Source organism: Falco biarmicus, chromosome 1 (genome assembly GCF_023638135.1).
Source record: "Falco biarmicus isolate bFalBia1 chromosome 1, bFalBia1.pri, whole genome shotgun sequence".
Lineage (NCBI taxonomy): Eukaryota > Metazoa > Chordata > Aves > Falconiformes > Falconidae > Falco > Falco biarmicus.
The window spans coordinates 91,746,349-91,770,224 of record NC_079288.1 but is presented as its reverse complement, the minus strand read 5'-3'; the positions used below and the strand labels follow the sequence as shown (position 1 = coordinate 91,770,224).

The following is a 23,876-nucleotide window of genomic DNA, read 5'->3' as shown; positions in this document are numbered from 1 at the left end:
AAACAAACCAAAAAACTAAAGCACTGTGTGGTTTCATTGTATTCAAGGTGACTGTGATATCTGTGATAGTAGCCTTGACCTCATATATACCCTAAAATGTTACAGGCACTCAAAAATCACCACAGCAGATGTAAAGTAGGTTGAGAAGAGCCTCTCTGAGGAGGTACTATAATAGAGGACAAAGTACCCAAGTATTCACTCACCTCAAATCATAGAAGAGGCAAATTAACCTGTGCAGGCAATTTCACAACAAAGTCCTTAGTAGTGAAAGGACTTTTAGTGCTCAGATAACTGAGGGTGATGTGCAACAAATATTGTAACACAACAGTATCACAGCCTGTTACTGCCAAAGAGGATAGCTGTCCCAAGCTCGCTTCTGGGTACCCCCAACCGCTTACTCCCATCTTCTTCTGGTGTTGCCTTGACTTTGTGCCTAGCCAATTCAGTTTGACTGAAATCTGCTTCTCTCTTGCACCTGGTCTCCCCGCAGCTGAAATGATCGAGTTCACACATTTCTGTGTGCAGAGCTTCCTGATAAACCAATTCATTAAGAGGGACAGACAAAGGGTCAGGGCAGAACTTCATGGGAAAAAAAAAAAAAAAAGAGGGCTGCTGGTTTTGGCTTATCAAAGGTTATGGACCTCCAACAAGCTTCTATAATGGTGGTTGTCTAATTAGCTGAGATATACCCAAATTAGGCTAGTAAGTAAAAATCTGCTTCATGCAGCAGAAAAAATAAAATACCTGAGATCTTTGACACTCCATCTGTGAGTCAGAGAGGACCCCGATCCTGAATAGCTGTCCATATGGTTGTCAGCAAAGCAGGAAAAACATACCAATAAAGAATTTATATTAAAATTTGCATTAATTTTTATTGCAATATTAGCAGAAATTAATTATTAAGATTAGCAATATGGACCCTTTTTTTTTTTTTTGTTAGACAAACAAAAAGCCCATTCCATACCCCACAAGCCCTTGATAGACCTCATCAATCATGCATACACTGGGCACAAATTCCTCCTTGACCTTGATGACCACATTCTGAAGCATGATATTTTGATATTTTTGTTTTAACAGGGAGTTAGAAGTGTTCTGATGAAAACATGGAGAATGCAGAGGGTATTACCCAAATCCTGCCTGGAAGTAGAACAACAAAAAGGCTTTGAACAGAAACACCAATTCAGACTCCCAAGTCTAACCACCTCCCTCCAAAGGCATACAGCCTCATTTTTTATTTTTTTTTAACAGAATTGTGTCAAACATTTTCATTTTTACACCACAGCTCACCACTCTCCCAGTTTCGGAGGGGTTCCTGGGTAGAATGTTTGCTAAACTTCTGAGCAGTCTACGAGTCTGAACCATCTCCTCTCTTTCCACACATCACCCTTGAAGATTAAGTTGTAATCATCATGTTGCCTTGGTCACAAAAAGAGCTATTCCACTTCATTATCAGTATGGCCATCATACTGTAGTGTATTTTTCCTACTCATTTGAGCCGTTCTAATTTCAAATGGTTCTCAGTATACTTTTAATTAAATGCATCCCCTTTGTAGTTCATTTCGCTTGACTGTCAGACACATTACATTACGAACCTAACCTTTTAAGCATTATTTAAATAACATAAGTCCCACTGACACCTGCTTTTGGTTCATCCAGAGCCTTTTTCCTGCTTCCATTACAGTTCCACTTTTATCTCATCCAGGATAATCTCCTGCTATGCAGACCTTATTTCAATCAGGAAAGACCTCCATATTCTAGGCATACATTTTTCAAGGCCATAAATACTTCTACAAGGACTTCAGTTTGCTCTTTACTCCAGCAGCTTCTCTTCTTAAACAGGAAGATGTTCATGCATCATGAAGATTTACCTAATTTGTTGCTAAGGTGAAACTGTACCTGTACAACAAAGCTCACAAGCCTTTCAAGAACACCTACAGATCATCACAGCTTCTTCTAGTTCTGGATCAGTATTAGTTAGTACACATTTATGTCAATCTTTTAAGCTGGTGGCAAGATCATCAGAAAACTCACTAAACTCAAAAACCAGAAGTATATCAAAGCCATGCCTGTAATAAAAATACTTTTACACAAAGCTAAAGTCACAAAACCAACTATGAAATAACAAGACATTAATCTCTTTCAGTGCTCTCCCATTCACTAGAACAATTGCTTTTTTATATATACTAAAATAACATAATGATTGTATCCGTTCCCTCTGTAGAAGTAAAGGAGTAATTTACACTGAAGACAATTTATGATCAGTGCATCAATGTAAAATTATGCAAGTCAAAGTCAGCTTCAAATGAAAAGTTTTAACAGTTTTTAATGTGTTCAATTACAAAATAATTAAAGCAATTGTTTGCTGGTACATCTTCATGAAAAAGGCTATATATAATATAGCGAATACAGAAGCGTTCCACCAGTGACATATGAAAAAACCTACAGAAAACTGGAGTCACTTGTCATAAATTGTTATATCACAGCTTAAAGGAATTTGATAAGGTATTCAGGCTAGCAATCTCCCACCATATCAGCACCTATTTTTCTATAGTTCACACAAAAGCACAACTACTTCATCTGAAATTATCACAGCTGTCAACTACTTTTATAACTACAAGAAGCTGGAGCTTAAGTTACTACTAATACATAAGCTCACATAAGTTCATGAACTTAGCCTTTAGTTCCTTCCATGGGTTCCAATGGAATGGTTTCAATTAAGTGAACTCTTAAAACCAGACTACATTTTTTCCATTAGCTTTTTTCTTAAGTCATTCTTAAAGTGGGCATAAACAATAAACCAAACCACATAATACCCTCAGGAGGAAAACAAGAGGAATCACTTAATTTTACAGTTGGAGAAAGCAGACATAAAGAAGTTACTATAAATGAATTATGCAACAATATAGGGATAAAGACTCTATGTAATCCCAGATCATAAGTCAGTATGATAGGAAAAGCATAGCACATTCAACCTGATCACCTATGAAGTAAATGAACATGCACTGCTAAAAATAACTGGAGAGTCTTCACATATGCTAAATGTCACTTATAGTAATGAAGTGCTTCAAACTACATTAATTAGATTGTCTAGCTTATCACTTTATGGTTAAACTAAGGTTGAAGGGAGGATTTCTTTCATATTTTTACAATACAGTGTGATCACTAATATGAAATACTATTCTAAATGCCTTACACGTGCATACATGTTAAAACACAATACAAAACGTTTCCAAACATTCCCTGAGGATTGCTTTTTGCATTTGCCTGTACGTTTTATGGTCATTTTACATAGCAACAAGGGAGAAATATTTTTTTAAAGACACATGAAAAATATGCCTCCAGATCAACAAAAATTGTCTAGGAGGGGAAAAGATAAATAAAGCAGAAGTACATGTAATAAATAGAGCTATTTTAACACTTGAAAACTGACCCAATTCCAAAATGTTGATTCTCTTTAATCCTATTTTCCATGTTTTTTCAGACACACATTTGCCCTTTCATTCAGTCAAGTCAAACATAAATCAAACAAACATGCAATAAACAAGTCTTCATGAATACGTACATTGGGACTTTGCATAGGAACTTCTTCGCTTCTAGCTCACTCTGTGCTTAGACAAAAAAATCCTTTTGCAGTAGAACACTAACTTAACCCATTCTACCTCCTGCTGCCCAGTTACTTGTTGACACCACAGCATGCTGCTCCAACTTAAAGTTTAGATGCAAATGTTTGTATGCAATGTCATAAGCTGGACCACAGAGCTGATGTGAAGGGGAAAAAAAACCCAACAAACCACAATAAAAAAAAATTCCCAAACCGAAAAAAACTATCGATATCCCTCACAATGTATTTTCAGAAGAGTATGCTTAAGTCACATCAGTTACAAAATGCAGTTCACAGAATAGTCAGATGGGAATGAGCAGCAGTGGGAGGAAATCCCTTAAGCTGCCAAACACTTCAGCTCTGTGAAACTATTCTCAGCATTCATGGAAAGTATTCAGGACTAACTGCAGTTCTCTTAATCCCAGTTCATATTTCAACATGCACTCAACGAAGCGCAGCAACACCAGGTAAAATGAGCATACAAGCGTGAAAGTTTGTGAAGATCTTGCAGTATGTTTTAGAAACATAATTATGTCTTTGATTAAAATACCCTGAGGCATAATATTCTTTGATATCACTTACACTAAAAATTAATCTTTATAAACCTAATGGGAACAATTATATTTCTGCTGATTCCAGAGCCTACCATCAAAAATTATCTTGCTTTACAGCATACGAAGCTTCCTTTACAATAACTGGAAAGGTAAAGGGGAGGGGAAAACCAACACACATCGCTGTATTAGAACAACAGTGCCTCACACTACTGCTTATTGTTTTTAACCTATAATAAGGGTTTTCTCCCAGATAGTAAAAAAACTCACTGCTTCCAAAGAGGATGAGGTTTGTAACCACAGATATAGCATCTTTCTCTCTTAAGATAAGGTCACATTGCATAAACAGGTATACTAAATTTCCTACACCTCATGACATCAGCTGTAGGATGCTCAAGTGAAGGAATATCACACTTTTAGTATGACTTCTTTTCCCCATTTGAAACACTGAAGTCACAAGTGTTTTAACTAGTACCCTTGTATTGATTGCTCATCTCACAGCTGACAGACTGCATCATCCTAGGTATCCTACAAAGAACACAATACAGGCCTCTATAGCACAGAAATCTGCCTAGATACCACAGAAGCAACATACTATCATTCAACAATTTTTGCAGATTTAATAGCTTTCCTGAAGAAGTGCATTTTGCTGTCTCAGGATTACAAGTGAACTACTTAGATTTTCACCACACAGGGTTAAAATCAGATTCTAGAAAGAAACTGCAAAGGAACTATAAGTGTTTGGAAAGAAAGGTAGTGTAAAATAAATAATTTTAAAAGCAGATTAAATTACAACTGCAACTTTCAAAATGAAGGCTAAGTTCCCATATCAAAACAAGCAGCTAACAGAAAAAGCTGGTTTAGCCCTTGTTCATTGATGATTAGTAAAGAATTTTAACCACCTCTAATGAAAAGTAACTAAGTAAATTCCACGAATATTAGTAGCTTCTCATATATTTTGACCATCTTTCTTTTCTTTCTCCAGAAAAACTAACCTTTACAACACAAGAATGTACTTCTCAAACTTCAGTGTATCTATATCCTTGATTTTAGCTTTTTATTATAATAATAAAATAAAAATAGATACAATAGATCAAACAAAAAAAAAATGTGCAAGAGAAGAGGAAAAACAAATAGCTGTAAGCAAAAAATTGGGTTTAGTATGAGCAATAGGCTGATAGGCTGGTTCTACCACAGGCTGTAATAGCAACTTTAGCAACACAAACTTTGCTGTGAAGCCGTATGGGCACCAGACAGCCATCCCCACAACTCAACAGATACTCTTGTTTAAAAAAAAAATTAGAAAGAGTACCTCATTTGAAAGAGCTATCACCTATTTGATAATTCACAGGGAGAGAGGAAAACTGCCACTCTCATCATGTATAAACTGTCACAACACTACATGCTACTAGCAGCTCAAGCTATAAAAAATAATTATATACATAAATATATATATGTACAATATTTTTCACATTGGAATATTTCTTCAAAACTCTACAATAAATATACCACATTACCAGAAAAAAAAGCAACAAAATTACTTTTATATTAGAATTCAAACAAGGTGGCTCTACTCATCGCTGCTAGACTTACAAGGAAGGAAAAACAAGTAACCGCCCTCCTCACAGTCTAGATTACAGTTCTGCAAATTCCATGAGAGATTTTCTCCTTAATTGAACTGATTTCAAGACAACAAGTATTCTGTAACAGGCAAATTTAAAAGAATGTAAAACTTTCAAAAACATTTTCAGTCCAGGTTTCTTCTGCACCGCGTTTGCTGTTGGGACTAGAAACTGAATCGAGCCTGATGTGGGACATGAGACTAAACCAGAGCAGAAACACATAAAAAAACTGCAAGAATAAGCATAAGAAAACTGGACATACTTATAAGAAAATAGAACACACTTAGTAATTAAGGCTTTGAGCTTTGAATACACTTGTGGAGATGCAAACCAACTCCAAGTTAGGTATAAACACCAGGATATAACTGAACTGAGCCTGTCTCATACTTAGGTACAACCAGACTTGAGTGATCTACAACACAAGTATCAGATCTTGAACATCAAAAGTAACATCATAAAGAATATATTCTAGGGTCATAACTACAATAATTTTCTTAGTACTTATGACCCAGAGCACTAGCATTCCACAACATGTAGTAGTATATACACAGATGGAAAATATAACTGAGAGGTTATCAGACTGCTTTTCAGTATTACAGATTTGGGGTGAGAGGATTCTTACTATGTTTTCCATAGCATGTTTTAATTTCAGTAAGTGCATAGTCATATTGGATAAGAAAGAGTAGAAAAAAAAAAAAAAGATCTCAATGGTAATCCCATAAGTTTGAATAGATTCATAAACCTGCTTTAAAAAATTAGGTTAGAAAGTATTTTTTTTTGTAGAAGCTTCAGTTTTAGCATTCTACTTTAATGCAATTATGCTTCACTATCCCACATAATGCATAAATATTTTGTTACATAAGGTGGAATTATTCTATTTATATTTAAGGAAACAGAGTTGTCGGAACAATTCTTATATATCTATACTACTGATTTTATAGTTAAACTAAATTAAATTCAGTAACTTTAAGAAACAGCACTGGTTCGATTAATGATTTATAACCATAGAACATGTATCTTGAACAACAGGAATTTTTTTCTTCATTGGAGAGAACTAGGCGTGACAAACTATCAGGAGGAATAGTCTCAGGATTTTTTTTAAAATTATGTTTCAGAAGGTATCTAACATCTCCTGGCACTCAGCAAGATCCTCCCACCCAACTGTTCACACATGTAGAATGTCAACTCTTCAACTGTTGTGACAATGCTTGAAGTAGCATTGCATCAGCAATTACTCAAAGACTGTTGCTATTTTCAGTCATTACATGTATTCCCCAGCATTGCACTGCTTTGGTGGTTTTACTGTGACTTACAGCATCACTAGAACTAATTGTTTCCACTGATAGAACTGACTTAAATATTAATAGTGCATTCAAACCCTCCTTACATGGTTGAGGGTTTTTTTAATATTTTTTTTTCTTTTTCAGAACATGGTACTGTCTTCCAAAACCAAATTTCATTTTTTAAAAAAGAAAGCAGATGTGAGAAGACCACCTTTAGCAAATTCACTCTGTTGCCCTAACAGTAAAACAACCGTGGCTTCAGTTTGATCAAAGTGAGCTCCTGCTTGGTCCTGAAAACAGGAGAAACAAAGCCTTTATGTACAAAGGCTGAACCATTGCGTAGTACTGCATTTAAGTTTCCAGAAGAAGGAAACAGTTTCAACAATTCTGGATTTTCAATTTTGCAGCACTACATATTAAATTGCATACCTACTGAAAGACCTTTTTCTAACTTTCGCTGCATTAATCAGATGCATTCAATGATAAATCCCTGTAACTTGAATAATTTATATTGACTAACACATCCCATCCTTGCCGTAACTTCAACAAACAACAGATTCTTTCTCCTGGTTCCTGCCATGATTATCAGATATCATACATACTAATTATCATGCAGATTATAATTATAAGAATATAAAAACATAAAATCCTCTTTGATTCCAAGGCAAAGCAGAAAAATTAAAGAGAGGTAATATTTCAAAATATATGATCATTACTGGTTTAAAGCAATAACTTTAACTGTTTAAGAAAATACTTTTTTCCTCCTTTGGTAATTACTTTGTATAAGGATTTCCACAAGATGGTGCTGTAGTCCTATTTGAGAAAAACTTCACCTATTTTCTGTTGAAATGGTCTAAAATTCAGAAGAAAACCTCATTTCATTGTTAGGATAATGAACAGTGATTTCCAATGTCTATTTACAATTAAGGAGCAAAACATGTTCACATCATCTAACTTTCCAACTTTATAATTTATTTTTTTTAAACAACTGGGAAAGTAAATTCTATTGCAAAAGTAAAAAAAACCTCAGCTAGTTTATATAACATAATGGATCACTATGTTCTTCTGTTTGTATGTAAAATAGTCAATTTATATTCCATATGGTTATAGAAAAATCATAATTAGTTAAAACATATAAATCACTTTTTACAGCATAATGTCAAACAGCTGCTTTTACCTTCATTTACAAACCCTGCCAAAAAAAATCTACTGGTTTTGCAAAATCAAACTCAAAAAAACTTTATAAGTGGAATATTATAGCACAAAGACACCTTGATACAATAGGGTAACAATTTACTTAAGAGTAATAAATAAATCTTATCAAACTTCACACATCTTTGATTTCATTATGTAATGTTTACGGGAGTCTTACATCTACCTACGTCTCTAAAGAGAAATTTTAATACAGCTTAAAATCATTAAAATGTTGCATCTCTTTGTATACTGGATGGTCTCCATCTGTGCTGCTGGTCTTAAAATGCATTGGGTAAGAGCACTAAAACACTCAACACATCTCTTGCAGTCAAAGTCTGTGGACTTACTTGCACATTTTAGTGTTTAGGATCAAACTGACCCTCACTTTGCCAGTGTTAATGGAAGCCATAATGCACTGGTGCACTCCAGCTCAGCAAGAAACCTTAGATTTGTTTTTTGTTTGTTTGTTTTTTTTAAAAAAAAAACAGCAAAAAAAGATACATATTTGAAATTGTGTATTTAAGTTTTCATTAAGACTTATTCAACAGTACAGATGGTAGGATGGTATGTAAGAATGCCTCTTGGGTGTAATATGCAAGTCCCAGCTGGAACGTTTCCAACAGGATGTAAACCACGGTCCTCAAGCCTGCACTCTAAAAAACGTATTGCTTAGCACACTGCTAACAAATGTCAACACAAAAATACACTGCTGTAATGACTTCACTTTACAAAGGTGGAGGGGGGGGCGGGGGGGGATGTGCAGGGAGGAAGCTATTTGAACAATTTTTGAAACCAAAAATTGGGGCCAGGGGAGGAAAATCAACACACAGATGCATTAGAAAAATATTTGTTCAAAATTTATTACAAATTTGACATCTTAAAAATTTAATGCTGTACAAACATACATATTAGTTCTGATATCCACAAGTCTACAGAGACCAGGTCTGAAGACCTGTGCTTTCAGGTCTTCTCAAGTGGTGTTGCTTGATGTTTTCAACAATTCTGAGGTTTCTTCAATTCTGAAAATAAATTTTGTTTACACACACACTTACTAAAATGTGGTAGGAAATAACTGACCTGCCTTTAACTCTCAAATGAATCCAAAATACTACCAAGCAGCAAGAAACCTGAAGTTTCCTCTCATCTCCCCTTTTCCTCTGCAATTGGTTTTGTATTTTAAATGCCTACCACATATCAACAAACCTTAAATATACATAAAGAACTAACCCATACAATAAAATTTCATCACAAAAAAGGCTACAGCTTTTTTCAGTTCAGGCACTTATAGAAATCTCTTGCTAAAGAAACATTACACAGCAATGTTTTCTCTTCAAGTATAATAAAAAGATTTCAAACAAAAAAAAAATTTTTGTAACGGATCTCAGAACTAGCATCAAATATACCTTAATACAGTTATCACAATGCTTAGGCTGAAATTGGTTTTACTTTTCCTTAAATACTAAAAAAGAGAGTTAAGATATTGTAGTTATTTTTCAGGATGAAAAGTTGGAAGTTCCAGGGAATTCCTATCAGAAAGTAAATAATACTCCTATTCCTTACCAACCAGATTCTAAACACTCTTTAATATCTAGTTAATAATTAAGAATGCTTTCTATTGCTTTTTAGAAACCAAAACAGTGACTCATCCCACAAATACAGAACTGTAAGTGGATTTATTATCCAGTGGAGTCATAAGGAAATGCCACACCTGATGTAGAGACCTTTGAGGTTTGGAACACATATGTATGTTCTCTATAATGCCTCAGTCCAGTACAACTCCCTCCTGGGAAATGAATTCCTGCTGCCCTTTCCTATTACTTACATTTTACTTATCCTTTCCATTCTTTGTCTTGTTGTCTCCTGCAATTTAAAAGCAACAAAGTTAGTGAATTCTTCAAAGCTAACATTCTTCAAATGGACTTTCAGCCCAAAAATCCATAGAGAAAATGTGACTTTAAGCACTGTTTACATATCAAAAGGATTTTTATGAGACAGACCTAGATGTAGTTTTGCACAGTTTCCTTGTTTTTCACTAGCATATACAATTAAAACTAATGCTTACTTGTTCTCTTGACCTCACAAACGAAATCAGCTAAGCATTTTACTTACCTTTGAAATTGTCAGACATTGAGAATTAATGGTCATGGCTTTGGGAGATGGGTTTGGGGATAACAGTGAACTGTATCCAGGCAACTGATGAAGGCTCTCTGGCATGTCCTCCTTCCTCTCTGTATCTATGGAGAAATACTCATTTTCATGTCACCTTTGTCTTTTCACTCTCTTATTGCAAGGTCAGCTATCAAATAGCTTGATTTACAGTATGTAATAATGGAAGAGAATGTATTGTTTAGAAAGGGGGGAAAAAAAAAGCCACTGGTGAGGATCCAAAATAAGTTTCTCATTTTCTTAAAACAAGGTAAGTGCAGTATACTGTGTATAACACACAGACAAACTCAAAAAAAGATTACTAGGAATTCTACCTTTATCCTGATTACAGTAAAACCAACACTTAAGACTTAAGCCTAATTACTGGGTCAAACATTTAATAGTAATTTTGAATAGTTTATATTATATTTATTGCAGTTCAAACATGTCTTTAATTTGTGCTAAGTAACCCATCTTATAAGCAGTAGAAATATAAACAAAATCACCTCCTTGCTTAGCTTAAAATTTGTACCAGCCTCTTGCTGTTTCCCTAGCTTTCTTCCTGTTGGTATAGGTTTAGCATCCATTCAGCGGAAAAACTTTTCTTTTACATTGCGAAGGTTTTGATACTCTGCAATTTTAGAATACTATTGTCAGGAAGAGAAATCAGTATTTAGGAAAAAAAGTGTTCCCTTACGCTTATTTTTAGTAAGGCCATCATATACAGATCATACCTGTGGAACATGTTTAGCTACACTACTCTAATTAAAATAATATTAAATTATTTTTAATAAAATACAATTAAAAAATGTTTCTTCTGTATAGCTGTCACTCCTGAAGAGCACTACAACCAAAATAAGCACCAAAGCATTCCAAGTACTGTACGTCTCAGACAGAAAAGTTAAGACCGGCCTAAAATTTCCTGAATCATATTTTAGAAAAATAGGAGTAACAAATTCAGAATTCTAGAAGTCTGAAAATATGAAAATTCTATTAAATACCACCAGCCTCCTTGCTAACTATAAAGTCCTCAAGTGTCAGTAACATACCACTAAATATATGAAAGGAAGTAAACATGCAGCAAGCTGTCTAAGGTCTGTAAAAAGGTCCCATTTCTGAGACTTCATAATTAAAACAAACTTCAACATAACCGAGAAACTACCTTCCTAATTTCCACAGAAACTGCATTACTGAGATTCCCTTTTAATGTCAATGCAAGAGCCCAGCACTGGACGAACCTAGTAAGTGAGAATGGGAAACTGAATACCCTCCTTACTACTGGTGGTAGGAATAACAGCTGCCATAGGGAAAACAGGCCAAATTACTAAAGAGAATGATGCAACGCAAGGGCTAAAGAGCTACCACCGACTGAGAAAGACAGAATTACTTATGGCCTGGGGAATATTTTTAATTTCTTTCCCACTTAAGGCTGTCCTATTTACTTCTTGTACATTATCAAAATGAAGTTGGAAATAGAAAAAAAAAGATTTTGTCTTGCTCTTCAAAATAAGAAAGTTTAGTAAACATGCTAGTTGGATGCCTGCTAACTGCTTCAAAAGGGATGAAACTATAGAGAATATTCAGCAGTGATTTGAAAAATAACATGGATTATGAATGAGAAAGACCTGATTCGTCCTGAGCCCCATTATAAAAGCAAAAAAAAATCATAAATATGACACTATTTGAATTATAACAAACCCATTGCAGCAATATAATTTTTTGTGCTTACAAATAAGCAGCTTATTTTTAAAGCATTATAGCTACTTTAAAGCACAGATAACATTGCTTTTTCACAGCTTTAGCTAAAGTACTTTAAATTCGCATCTTTGAGATTTTTAGTAGTTATTTGTAAACATTAATTACTACACTATATTTTCACTAATGCTTTAAAAACTATTTCAGTAAATAAAGCTTCCGAAGAATAAATTACAAACATGAAGTGACTAGCAGGTTAACTTCTAATTTGCAGCATGCATTTAAATTCCTAAGTCACAAAATTGCAATTGTCTACTTAAAAAACACTATTTTAGTCAACATCTGCAAGAATTTTTAATATATGATGTCAATTAAAGAAAACCAATAATACTCACCAGCAGAAACTGGAATCCTACCAGCAGTACATTCTTGGCCGATGTTGCTGACCTCTGTAGGTAAGTCTCTCTGAAATATAAGTTTACTGCATTTTAGCCATATACCCTAAGTCATCTTTTGACTGAACAAAAGTATATTTAAGTACTAGCTATGCGTGTATTTGCTACACCATCCAGATATGTTGGCACCGCACAAGTGTCTTTATAGGACTAAAACATCCAACATGTACACACATACACTGCATTAAAAACCTAGTCTAATTCACGGGCGCTTTTTCAACAAGCATCAATATTGCTGTTCATGAACAGGCCAAAACCAGGTCCAAGGACAGTACATATAACGTCAGTATGAGTAGAATGAACAATCAGACTGTTCTTGGCTGGGCTAACACTTACATCTTGACATTGACTGCCGTTACCTTAGCAAAATAATTGTACCTTCTACTTCTGGTTGATACTCAGAAATGCAGCTCCTCAGTCCTAAAAAAATCAGCCTATAAATGAACTGAAATTCATTCCACTTAAATGCATAGAATTCAAGAGTCTATTTTAAGCTAGTTTCTGAGGCTTCTAAATGAGACGGGGCTCTTTTAAGAAAAGTTCTCCGTTTAACTCCATCTAGCTTATAGAAGGTTGTTCATAAACCAGGAATCAGAATTAACATTGTACTAACAATAATGTTTTCTAGTACAATCTCCTAATTTCAAAATAAAAGAAATCCAACACTTAACACCTAGACATTTTTCGCCAACTAGTCATCATTATGATTTGAATCTCAGCCTTTGGTAAATTATAGCACTTTATATACTGGAGTAACTGTATCAGTTAACGGGGAATATTATGCCCAAACAAGTGAATGAGGGAGAAACACATATTATGTGGGAAGAAGCTGGAAAAACCTGTAGTAATTAATACCTCTAAAAAAATTAATACAGAAACAGATACCTGCACTGACTACTTCTGCTCGGTTCCTTTCATTAAAATGGATTTGGTAGCTTTCAGACTTTCGCAGAGCTAAATGCACAACTACTGCTACTTTGGCAGCAGTGCAAGACACATCTCAAAGCGTGTTCCTGCTACGCTGGCTAGATGTCAAAAGTTCCCTGAAAAATTCCAAGAGTAATTCTGAATTGCTTCTATATCTGTGAAGCACAACTTGGATCGAATTTCATGAAACAAAAAAACAGCAATTCTCTGGCCCAAAGGGTTATTTCTCGGCAATTTTCAAATGCCTATTGGAAAAAAATTAGGGTTTTCAAGATTATTTTAAGGATAAAAGAGAGCTTATTTGCTTTGAGAAAGAGACAAGCAACAATGCCACACACAAATTACATTCAAATATGTTTCTGCAGATTACTTATTTCAGTAACATGCAGTACAGAAATATAATTATCTTACTGGAAATTCTTTAGTAATATTAATGTTAAGTATTTTCCAAATATTACCCAAATACTATTCCAAAGCTTATGCAATAAACATGTTACTGAAGTGATAATAAAACAGATTTACAGAAATAAAAGAACAAGCCTAGGCTGAAACATAAGCTTTCCCATGCTGCTACCAGCATAAATGCAACACCTTTTAAAGAGAATACACTTGAAACAGGACCAAAACTGTCTGTGGCTGTTCAGCTGAATACTAGCAGAAGAAAACATTATCATTGGTGGTGTTATTTGGACATATGTCTACTGATAGTTAAATTACAATATCCATAAGAAATTGATTTCAAAGGGTAAATCACTTGAGCCATTACTGACCTCAAAGTGTGTTTGAAAAAAAGAAAAAAAGCAATTGAGAATGTAGGTCCTTACAGTTTGAGCTACAGCCTTTAGAAACAACCTAGTGATCAATCCAAACACTTCTTCAAGACTTCGCGTAACTAGCACACTTTCAAGGCACACAGGAAAAACAAAAAACAAAAACATGTCTTTATATAAGTATTAGCAACATTTTCAAATTTGCAGGGCCAGCAATGCACACAGAACTCCTGCTTACAAGTAAATTTAACATTTTTGCAACTACAAATAAAAATGCAACACTGATCAACTATTTTCCACATGGGTTTTTAGCTTCTGGAAAGCATCTGACAGTGTCTGAAGGATACAGGAGATACATATGCAAATACACTTTGCAATTAAGCATGTGATCACAAAATTGATGCTATGGTTCACTGCATCTCAAGTACTCATGTACTTACATGCGTACCTATATGAAATTATATAATGTGCATACAGGGACCTTTCAACAGCACAAAAAATAAGTCTTAACACAACAAAATACTTGATTTACTCTGACAAATATGCCAAACATAGCCACATCACAACTATAGCACTTTCACACATTTAAAAATGCAGTGAACACCATGGACAAGAAATAAAAAGTAGGGAGTGGGGGTGCAAAAAGGAGAAAGACCATCAATCAGGCTAGACATTTCAAAGAGCCACAAACTAAATCAAGAATTAACTTCTCCATTAACCTCGTATATTCCATCGAGCAAGCCATCTACTTTTGTCAACATGAGTTATACAGACTGAAGACAATCTTCCAAAGGGAGTATCTGTACCTGATTAGAGTTTGGAGAATTAACAAATAGATATTCAGCTGTATCAACAGCAACCATTTGCAGGCCATTAAAAGAAAAACAGAATAATGCAGGCCAGAATAATGTAGACCAGAATAAGAAAACCCTTAAATGTGTCACTAGCATGATGAAACTCTTAGCTACAAAAATATTAAGCTTTCAAAGACAGCATGATTAAGACTCTTCAAAAGCTTCCTTCTACAAATTCACTGAGAAATAAAAACACACACAGTCATTACTAATGAAAACAGGTTTAGCTATACCTTCTGTTCCTGCAAGAAAACAATTTCCAATGGACGGCTTTGCTTCATAGAGCATGAGAAAGCAACACAACAGTTAAGAAAAAAATACCAACTCCATAAACAGCCCCTTCATATGACGTCTTTGAAAATAATGAAGAAGCACACATCAGGAGGCAGGAAGAGCAGAAACAGGCTGACAACATTGTGTTGAGCAATTTTTGTTATAGAAGAAAAACGGAAGTTAACATACCTTTTTGGATTGCAACAACAATTCTGTTTCAAGAAGCAAAACTCGACTCAACAAGTTATTCCAGTCCTTCTCATCTATGATCACCTTTCCTTTCAGTTTCTCTTCTAAAACATGTAGTTTACCTTCCATCCAATCTAGCTTATGAAGTTTTTCCTGGCAATCAGCAAGCTGACTCTTCAGGAACTCAATCTGAGTATTATCTTCTATTACCTGAAAATATGGAACACACGTCCTCTAATTTCAAAACAGATATAATTCATGATTTGATCAATAAAATTAAGCAGAATCTTCCTCAAGTTCAGTAACCATGTGCTGCTACATTAGAAAATTATTTTTCTTTCAGAATTGCCACAATATGCCCATTCATGGAACTCAGCTTTTAAAAGAAACTATTCACAGTATTGGCTCTTGAAAGGACAGTACAATTTAACTGACTTTAACTTTTTCCATCTATTTGATAGATATCTACTCGTTATACTTCAAGACCATCCAGATACCTTGTCAAAACCTTTATCCCTTTAGAAAAGTCCTGTAAGAAAAGTTAATACATACAGACAGCATCTTAAAATAAAAGTTCTTACTTGTTCACATTTGACTTCCACAACATCGTTATCAAGGTACGATTCTTCTTCATTACATCCCTGTGCTGGAAGGGGTAGTGGGTTAAGGTCACAATTAACTTCATTTCCTGAGTGCCGTTCTACTTGAGGCTTCTTTTTGAGTATGTTAAAAAAAAATAAGTTACCAGTGTTATTATTACAAGAACATTTCAATTCATCTGCCAAGTAACTGACACAAAAGACCTATCATTTTAGTATGCATTTATTTATTTATTTAAATCTGACTAAATTATACCAACTGGATGCAAAGTGTTGATTAGGAGGTATGAATCTCGCTGTATGTATTAACATATGTATAGACAGTTCCAACATCAAAATCACCACTTGAATGTTTAGAAAAAGAAGTTTAACTAGGAAGATCAGAACTCTTTTTCCTTGACAACTGTCAGCAAAATAGCACTACTAGCTACACATTTTGTTTCCTTTGAATGTTTCCCTTAGAGAAAACAGACAAATTTTGCCTTTCCTTCCAGGTGGATCAAGTCCTATGATCACTACCTGCCACAAAACAAAATATATTACCTAATGATTATGAACCCACAATTGCTAGATTTGTGCGACATCTTAATATTTACAGATTCCCAGACACTTTAGTGAAGCTGAAACACTTGTCTTTCTAGGGAATTCTTAATATGCTCACATATATCCCCATTTGGTTCTACCACTCCACAACCAGAAGTGCCAGATAAGTCATTCCAAATACCTTTTCTGTGAAGTTTTCTTCACTGCTAAAGGCAGTATTTTCCTTCTAAATAGAAATCACCAACATTTTATGGGCAGTCACAGTCCTATAAGTTTTGTACAACTTTGCTTTACACTCTTTTAGCATAAAATATTAGGAGAGGTGTCTCCTCCACAGGCAAAAAGTAGCATAATGCATAGGATGAAGTGTTACTCTCATAAAACTGAAGCCAAGAGGAATGTTACATACATACAAAGCTATGTTGAAAACAGTGCAATGTTAGGCCAAACACACTTCAGTCTCCAAACTAGATGCATATCCTTTTTCCAATTGCATCATCATTGCTGTTCCTCAACTTGGTAGAATTCTAATGGCAAACAACGGTACTAGATCATTACCACCAAAACTTTTGAGATCAACTACTCAGTAAACAAAGAAGCAACATCCTCTCTGTTTGAGCGCTTATTTCAGTCAACCACACTTTGGGGAAAAAAGTAAATTAAAGAAAACCAAAAACTAACAAACAACAACTCTGGTCTGAACAAGCATAAAAACCTAAATGAAAACACATTCCAGAAAGAACCTGACTTGCTGCAGATTAGATTAACCTTTAGACATAATACAACATAAAACTATGATTGTACCTGTTTGGAATTCAGACCACTGCCACTAGGATCAGCAAGGACATTACCATAATTTGACCATACTTCACATTTAACAGATCTGAGTTTCTTCCTCGTTTGCAATTTAACCTTTGAAGTGAAAAGGAGAAAATATTATGCTTCTAACACCGGAATATTTTCCAGGACACACACAGAACATGGGAATGGGATGACACACTCCATTATCTGACATCACTAACAAGCAGGAAGATTACATGGCACACACACAAACACATTTAAACCTCTGCAGTACAGTGATGTCTAAATAAAAAAATAAGTACAACCCAAATTTACAGAGAAAATATTTGGAAGTGAACGCCATATTCATACACTCATTAATGCCTATGCAAGGCTGCATCAAAGTCGGTCATAAACAGAAAAGACAACTTGCAGCAGAGTTAAATGACAAGCAAACACACCCCAAAAAATGTAGCTATGCCCCCAAAAGTGACAAACACAGAAATTACAATTATAAATGCAAATGAAACAAAATTATGTTAAATATGAACTGAAAATTCCTTTTATTAAAGCACAGATACACAGCATACACTGAAAAAATTATGCTTTAATGTAAAACAAATTTGACTACTGAAAATAATGATTTAAATCGTACACCACTGAAACGTGTCATGTTTAAATTAGATGTTACCAGAATTTCAACATCAGTTTTGCTTTGTTTTTACATCTACCTGCTAAGTCTATTGAGTTACACATTCACTGTGTTGAGAAGTGTAAAAGAAAAAGCATCACTTACTGTAAAGATACCAAGTACCAGCTTTATCTTCATTCTAATGTTTTCTGTTTTAATACTACAAAGCATCAGCAGCTTCATGTCTTTTGTATACCTGATAGCACTCCAGCATCTTACAATGGAACTTCATACTAATTTTCCCCCAATTTTGACCATCAGCAATGCTGCATCTTCAAACAAACTGGTCTTCATCTTCTACCTGCAGCATCAAGTATGTCAAAAGAAACCTTACAATAAAGTTACCATTTAATCAGTACCTTATTTGAGTTACTTAATTCCTTATGTTTTTTCACCACACAGTTGATAATGTCACAAACAATCTGCATCTTTCTTTCCGCAAAGCCAAACTGAAGAAACTGTTGTTTTGTTAAAATTGGTTTATATTGAAATTGATCTCGAAGAAGCTGCAATAAAATAAGATTTTATTTCACTTTCAAAACGATTGCGCAATTTGCTGTAGAAATGGCATGCTCAGATTCTTATTTTCTACAATTGTTTATTTCATTCTGCACTTCAGCAGTTAAACTTTTTCTCATTTGTTTTATATATTCTCAGCTGTTTCTTCTAACTAGACCTGAAACATGCCTCTTCCAGAAACATTTCATTCACATCACTCTTGTAAAATTTAACTCAGTCTTGAGATTCATTAAATACATGACTGTAGACATTAATATGAAAAAAGTTAAACAAAAACTTTTTAAAACGAACACACAATAAAAAGTTTATCAATTTTGGCAAATGCGTCAGAGTGCTAAGTAAGGCTCCCACAAAGTCTCTTTGTAGAAAAGCCTCTGTCCTCAGATGAAAAACTAGCCTGAATAAGATAGTATTCATTAATACATCAAGCCACAATTACAAAAATGTACTTATGTATATTTTTTAGGATAGCTCAAAATTATTTTCATTCCATTAATAATTTTATTCCAACTTATAAATTAAGTATTGGACTTTATATATTAATATGGCATGGTGTTTTAAAATAGCTGTATTTCTTAATTGTGCTTTCATCATAATTATGTGATTTTTTGCTGGTTATGATTTCTTCTAATGCCACTACTATAAAACCTATTATATAATAGGTATTTCGATATTCTGCAAAACTACATGAAACAATATTACTTTTTCTGCAACTGCCTCAAATCTGAGATTTGGCTAATAACACCCAAACTTATTTTCATGAAAATCTAAATGAAGACTTGCCACACAATGACTTACTACTCATCTTCAATTCTAATAGAATCACAATTCACATTCATTGCCAAAAATTTTCGCTTCATAGTAAAACTCAGATGTTTCATTTTTATGAGGCCATATTCAAAACTCTATCTCTTCTGCAAAGAACATAAAGATAAATACCTTATAAATAGCTTCAATAAAACGCAAGTCACTCTTTGCTGTGAGTTCCACATTGCACTTTACCAAAAGCTCTGCTATGTAAGTTGAAAAAGATGTAAAACAATAGCTGATGATAGGTAAAAATGCAGCTGCATCACCCTTTACTAACCTATTGAAAAACAAAAGTATTTTACACAGCAGAAGATAACAAAAGCCTTTCATTACCTGAATTCACACATTTAACTTGAAAGGTGTTTTAACATAGTCAGCAAGTTACAACCAAGTATCTCCTTCATTTTAAGGCATTTTTTCCCCCAGACATATCTTTCAGCATGTAAAACGCTCAAAACAACGTTTTTGTGACCATCATATAATTTTAAGTCAGGTCTAAAGCCCACCAGTATTTCCACCTCAACATTCAACATTTTTTAATCTTTACAGAATGAAATTTTCTTTTGCTAGTACTTTCAAAGAAATTAGAAAGTTGAGAGATGAGAGATTAATCAAAGAAAAAAAAGCAGAAGAAAGAGCAAGATAATGGTACACTTCAGGATTACTCTAAGGATTGCTCAGAACAGCAAAACTGTATCCTTTTATCTTCCAGTTCACACGTATCGAACCTCAACTTCCCCCAGACATACGGTCTGCTTGCTTATCACTAGGTGCAACACTAATATTTATACATATCTTTACACATCTTGCTGTCATCATGTATTAGGACAAATCTATTCACACTGCCACTTACACTGTGTAATCCACATCTCTTGGATAATTTAACAAGCGAAGTCCTTGTTCAATTTTTCTTAAACTTCCTTTTAGGTCTCCTGTTGCCATTATTCCAAATGCTATTCTTCTTTCAGATTATGAAATAAATGTCATATAGTACACACTGTCCTCCTTAAAAATAAAAAAAAATGTACACAAAAATTATAAAATGCAATAGAATTATCACTGAAATTCAAAGGGATTTGCTCTTCTTTTCTAGACACTACTATTCCTTAAGTGTTACAATACAGCACAGAGCTACGGCTCCATACCAACTGATATCAGTCATCATCTTCATTCATTCTAAATAGAATCAAATAGTAATCCTCAATCTGATCAACCATCAAAGACCTCTGAAGATAAAGATACCTGAAAGCATAATAAGAATTTAGGACTGGCCAAATCCACTGAGTGAAAAAAAGTTACTTTGCTGTTTCAAAGGAGCAGAAACCCCACCAGAAGTGAAAACCTTTTGCATTCTTCAGCTTAGAATGCTTCTTATTCTTTTATTCACCTGGCCCCAAGCTCACTGGCCAAAAGAACAATGTTTGGACGTGTAAACATCAGAAGACAGGACTAGCAACTCATCACAGACAATACTTCCCTATTTAGATGATCCATTAAATACACCTAAAATTGTTCAGGGGGAAGGGGGTAACAGACTGCCTAGATACTTCAAAACAGATGCAAGTTTATTGAGATTATAACAAAAAGATCCCAGTTTAACTTCTACATTGTAACACACAAGTTGAGAATCTGCTTTTAATTTGCTGTGGGCTTTGCTTCACAGAATAAAGGGATTCATCTAATGACTGTGCAAACTACAAAAAGGTGCCTTTTGCTCTGCAGGACTATCCCACAGGGACACTGAAGACTGCAAGAAAAAAAACTATAGGAAGGGGGAAAAAAAGAGAGGAAAAAAAGGTAACAAAAAGGAGTCAGTAAAGCATGAAATCACCATTCAAATCAGGTTTTAGATCTGTCAAAGGGGTAAGTACAGGAAACTCACACTTTTAATACATTTTACCAAACAGAACTGATTAGTCAGTTCTCAAATGGGGGTGGGGGATGGGGGATTGCCATAAAAGCTCTAAAAATACTGGCAACTCCACCTGGCTCATGAAAATGAAACACCTGAAGCTGTACCTTCAAGTATCAGTACTACTAATTACCTTAAAGAACCTTGTCCCTCACTCCATTGCTTCAAAATACATTTATATTTAAAGAGAGCATACAAGTACTGTTTACTGTATCTTGCAACCGTTTTTTATAAGCAACCAATATAAGCTCTTCTACAACCCAGACAGGATGATAGCCCAGCTTCTTAGGTCACAATGGAAAACAAATTACTTGCATCTTAGCAATCTGGACAGACTGACAGAACTTGAGAAAGTGTATTAGAAAACTGCCAAACTCAGGTTTTTGAATGGTTTTGAGAAAACACAATGAAAAAAAGGAGGGGGGGGCATAGACAAAGTTGAAGTACAGAAGTACATAAAGTTGACACTTCACACGAACAGTTCTCCTTCCTCACACATCCTTGAGAACTGCTTGTGACTGGCATAATCCTCTACAGTACTTCCCCAAAAGCCCCAGTAAAAGTAATTATTCCAGTATAAAGCCCTAGAACAGAAAGAACCTGGAAGATAATTGCCTGTCACTGTCTTCACTGAATTTTTCTTGCCAGAGAACAAATAATTTGAAGCCTACCAACCTGAGCAGTAAACAGGCATTGCCATACATGAAAAGATACCCTCAAAATACGGAACTTTTTATCATTTCTCTTGCTGACATATGAGATTCAGACCAAAAGACCAAATACTCCAAAGAGATTATGCCTAGCCTTGTCAGAAATCAATTCCAATGGGTACTCCAGTTTGAGCTTTGTTATTTGGTCCTACTCACTAAAGCAACGAGTCTTCTTGAAAGGAACTTCTTGACCACACACTTCACTTAGAGTAATTAAAAAAAAATAATCCAAAACAACAAAAAAACACCAACAGTTAAAGCTTGCACTCACAATGGTCTGGGTTTTTTTCTCCTTGTGCCTCTGGTATTTAAATCAGAAGTCTTCAAAAGATGAAGATCTTCACTTGTGTTCTGTCCTTGTTAAAGTATTTTCTTCCTATTTAATTATCAGGTTCTTCCTCTTTAATTATTACTACGGGTTATTAGCCATGCTAGTTATAAGTACACAACACTCAGCATTAAAGGCTGGGAAAATTTAACCTCAAGTATTAGACACTGAAGCAGCTATTCTTCCTGCATTACCTTACAGAGGATCCATCCTATGGTTTTGCCAATTTAATCAGATCTCAAAGACAAGTCTCAAGGAGTCTGACATAAAACTGAAGCTCTAATCTGCAACGCAAATACTTACAGAAGACTCTCTCATAGGAATTAATCTAATCATACAGGCTGCTTCCCAAAGTATCAACAATCCTTTCTACACCAGACCTCTGGATGTAAAAACTGGCAACTACTGTCAATACAAACAGAATAGGTCAAGAGATCAAAAAAATAACAAAGTAAGTAGAAAATACTTTTAACATCTTAGGGAGGTGAACAGTAGTAAGTTGCACATAGCTTTTGCCTGTAGGAATTCAGGGATGACAGAACAGTTACAGAACATTGGCTATCCAAAATAAAATCATATATAATTAAGTTTTAAGAGATGATAACATAGAACTGCAAGCAGTTTAAAGAACAACTCTCAAAATTGCATACGGTATTCAAAGAACTAATGAATGTAAAAAAAACAATCTCAAACCCATGCAATTTACAAAGTATCTTAACACTGTAAACCCTGTCTTTGAAATGTCTAACAAAAAGAGACTTGATTTTTTCTAATGGTATTATATGACTCTTCTGTTACATGAGGTAGGGAGCAGGAGAGGAAGTCACGCATTATGCAGAGATACAAAAACGTCAAGGACAAATACTGCGTTTCGCTGTCGTGCCAGCTGCAACAGACACACCAGAAGCACACAAGGTACTTGCGAACAACTGAACCACAAGTTCGCGAAGCCCGCGAAGGAATTGCGCGTCGCAGGCCGGTTGCCCTGGGCGCCACCGAAACAGAAGAAAAATCCGCGGCCCTGCCAGGGGCAAGGCCGGCTGCACTCCCAGAGCCGCACCAGCGACCTGAGGAGAACTGGCAAAAGCAGGACCGGGCCCAGCTCCCTGCCCGCCCTTCCTTGCCCCCACCTATGCCAGGCGGAGACCGGGCCTCCCCCGCTCGGCCGCAGGGCTCGCCGTCCTTGAGGCGAGGGAGGGCCCTGGGCTCGGGGCCGTCCCGCACAGCCCGCCCCTAAGGGGGAACAAGCCCCTGCCCCAAGAAAGATCCTGACGCTCACCCGCGCCAGCCGCCGCCCGGGCCAGTGGGTGCCCCACCGTCTCCGCTCAGGAGCCCGCCGGCCCGCCGCAGCTCCCAACCGAATCTGCCGCCGTCAGACCCAGCGGCCGCTTCCGCTTCCCGCGCGTGCCTCCGCCGTGACGTCAC

At 35.4% G+C, this 23,876-nt stretch overlaps 1 protein-coding gene across 3 annotated transcripts; it reads right to left on the bottom strand.

Moving 5' to 3' along the window:
• Positions 1–9,095: 9,095 nt before the first annotated feature.
• CEP44 (centrosomal protein 44) lies at positions 9,096–23,827 on the bottom strand. Of its 3 annotated transcripts, XM_056347430.1 has the most exons (11): positions 23,731–23,827; positions 20,355–20,506; positions 19,631–19,778; positions 18,532–18,678; positions 17,506–17,613; positions 16,141–16,272; positions 15,560–15,769; positions 12,487–12,556; positions 10,361–10,485; positions 10,074–10,111; positions 9,096–9,270 (listed from the first exon to the last, which is right to left on the bottom strand). In XM_056347430.1, the coding sequence occupies exons 2-11, from the start codon at positions 20,441–20,443 to the stop codon at positions 9,222–9,224; spliced, it is 1,116 nt and encodes a 371-aa protein (XP_056203405.1). In that variant the 5' UTR covers positions 20,444–20,506; positions 23,731–23,827; the 3' UTR covers positions 9,096–9,221. The 3 variants fall into 3 exon arrangements, with proteins under 3 accessions (XP_056203405.1, XP_056203414.1, XP_056203399.1); XM_056347439.1 differs by lacking the exon at positions 23,731–23,827 and having other exon boundaries at positions 19,631–19,773; positions 20,355–22,597; XM_056347424.1 differs by lacking the exon at positions 23,731–23,827 and having other exon boundaries at positions 20,355–22,594.
• Between the last annotated feature and the right edge of the window lie 49 nt (positions 23,828–23,876).

Excerpts from the sequence above, each read along its gene's own strand:
- CEP44 (XM_056347430.1), bottom strand. The coding sequence starts at position 20,443 with ATGGCAACAGGAGACCTAAAAGGAAGTTTAAGAAAAATTGAACAAGGA. Across the intron at positions 17,614-18,531 it reads AATTAAGTAACTCAAATAAG|GTTAAATTGCAAACGAGGAA; the intron begins GTACTGATTAAA and ends TTCACTTCAAAG. Across the intron at positions 12,557-15,559 it reads TGTTGTTGCAATCCAAAAAG|AGAGACTTACCTACAGAGGT; the intron begins GTATGTTAACTT and ends CTTATATTTCAG.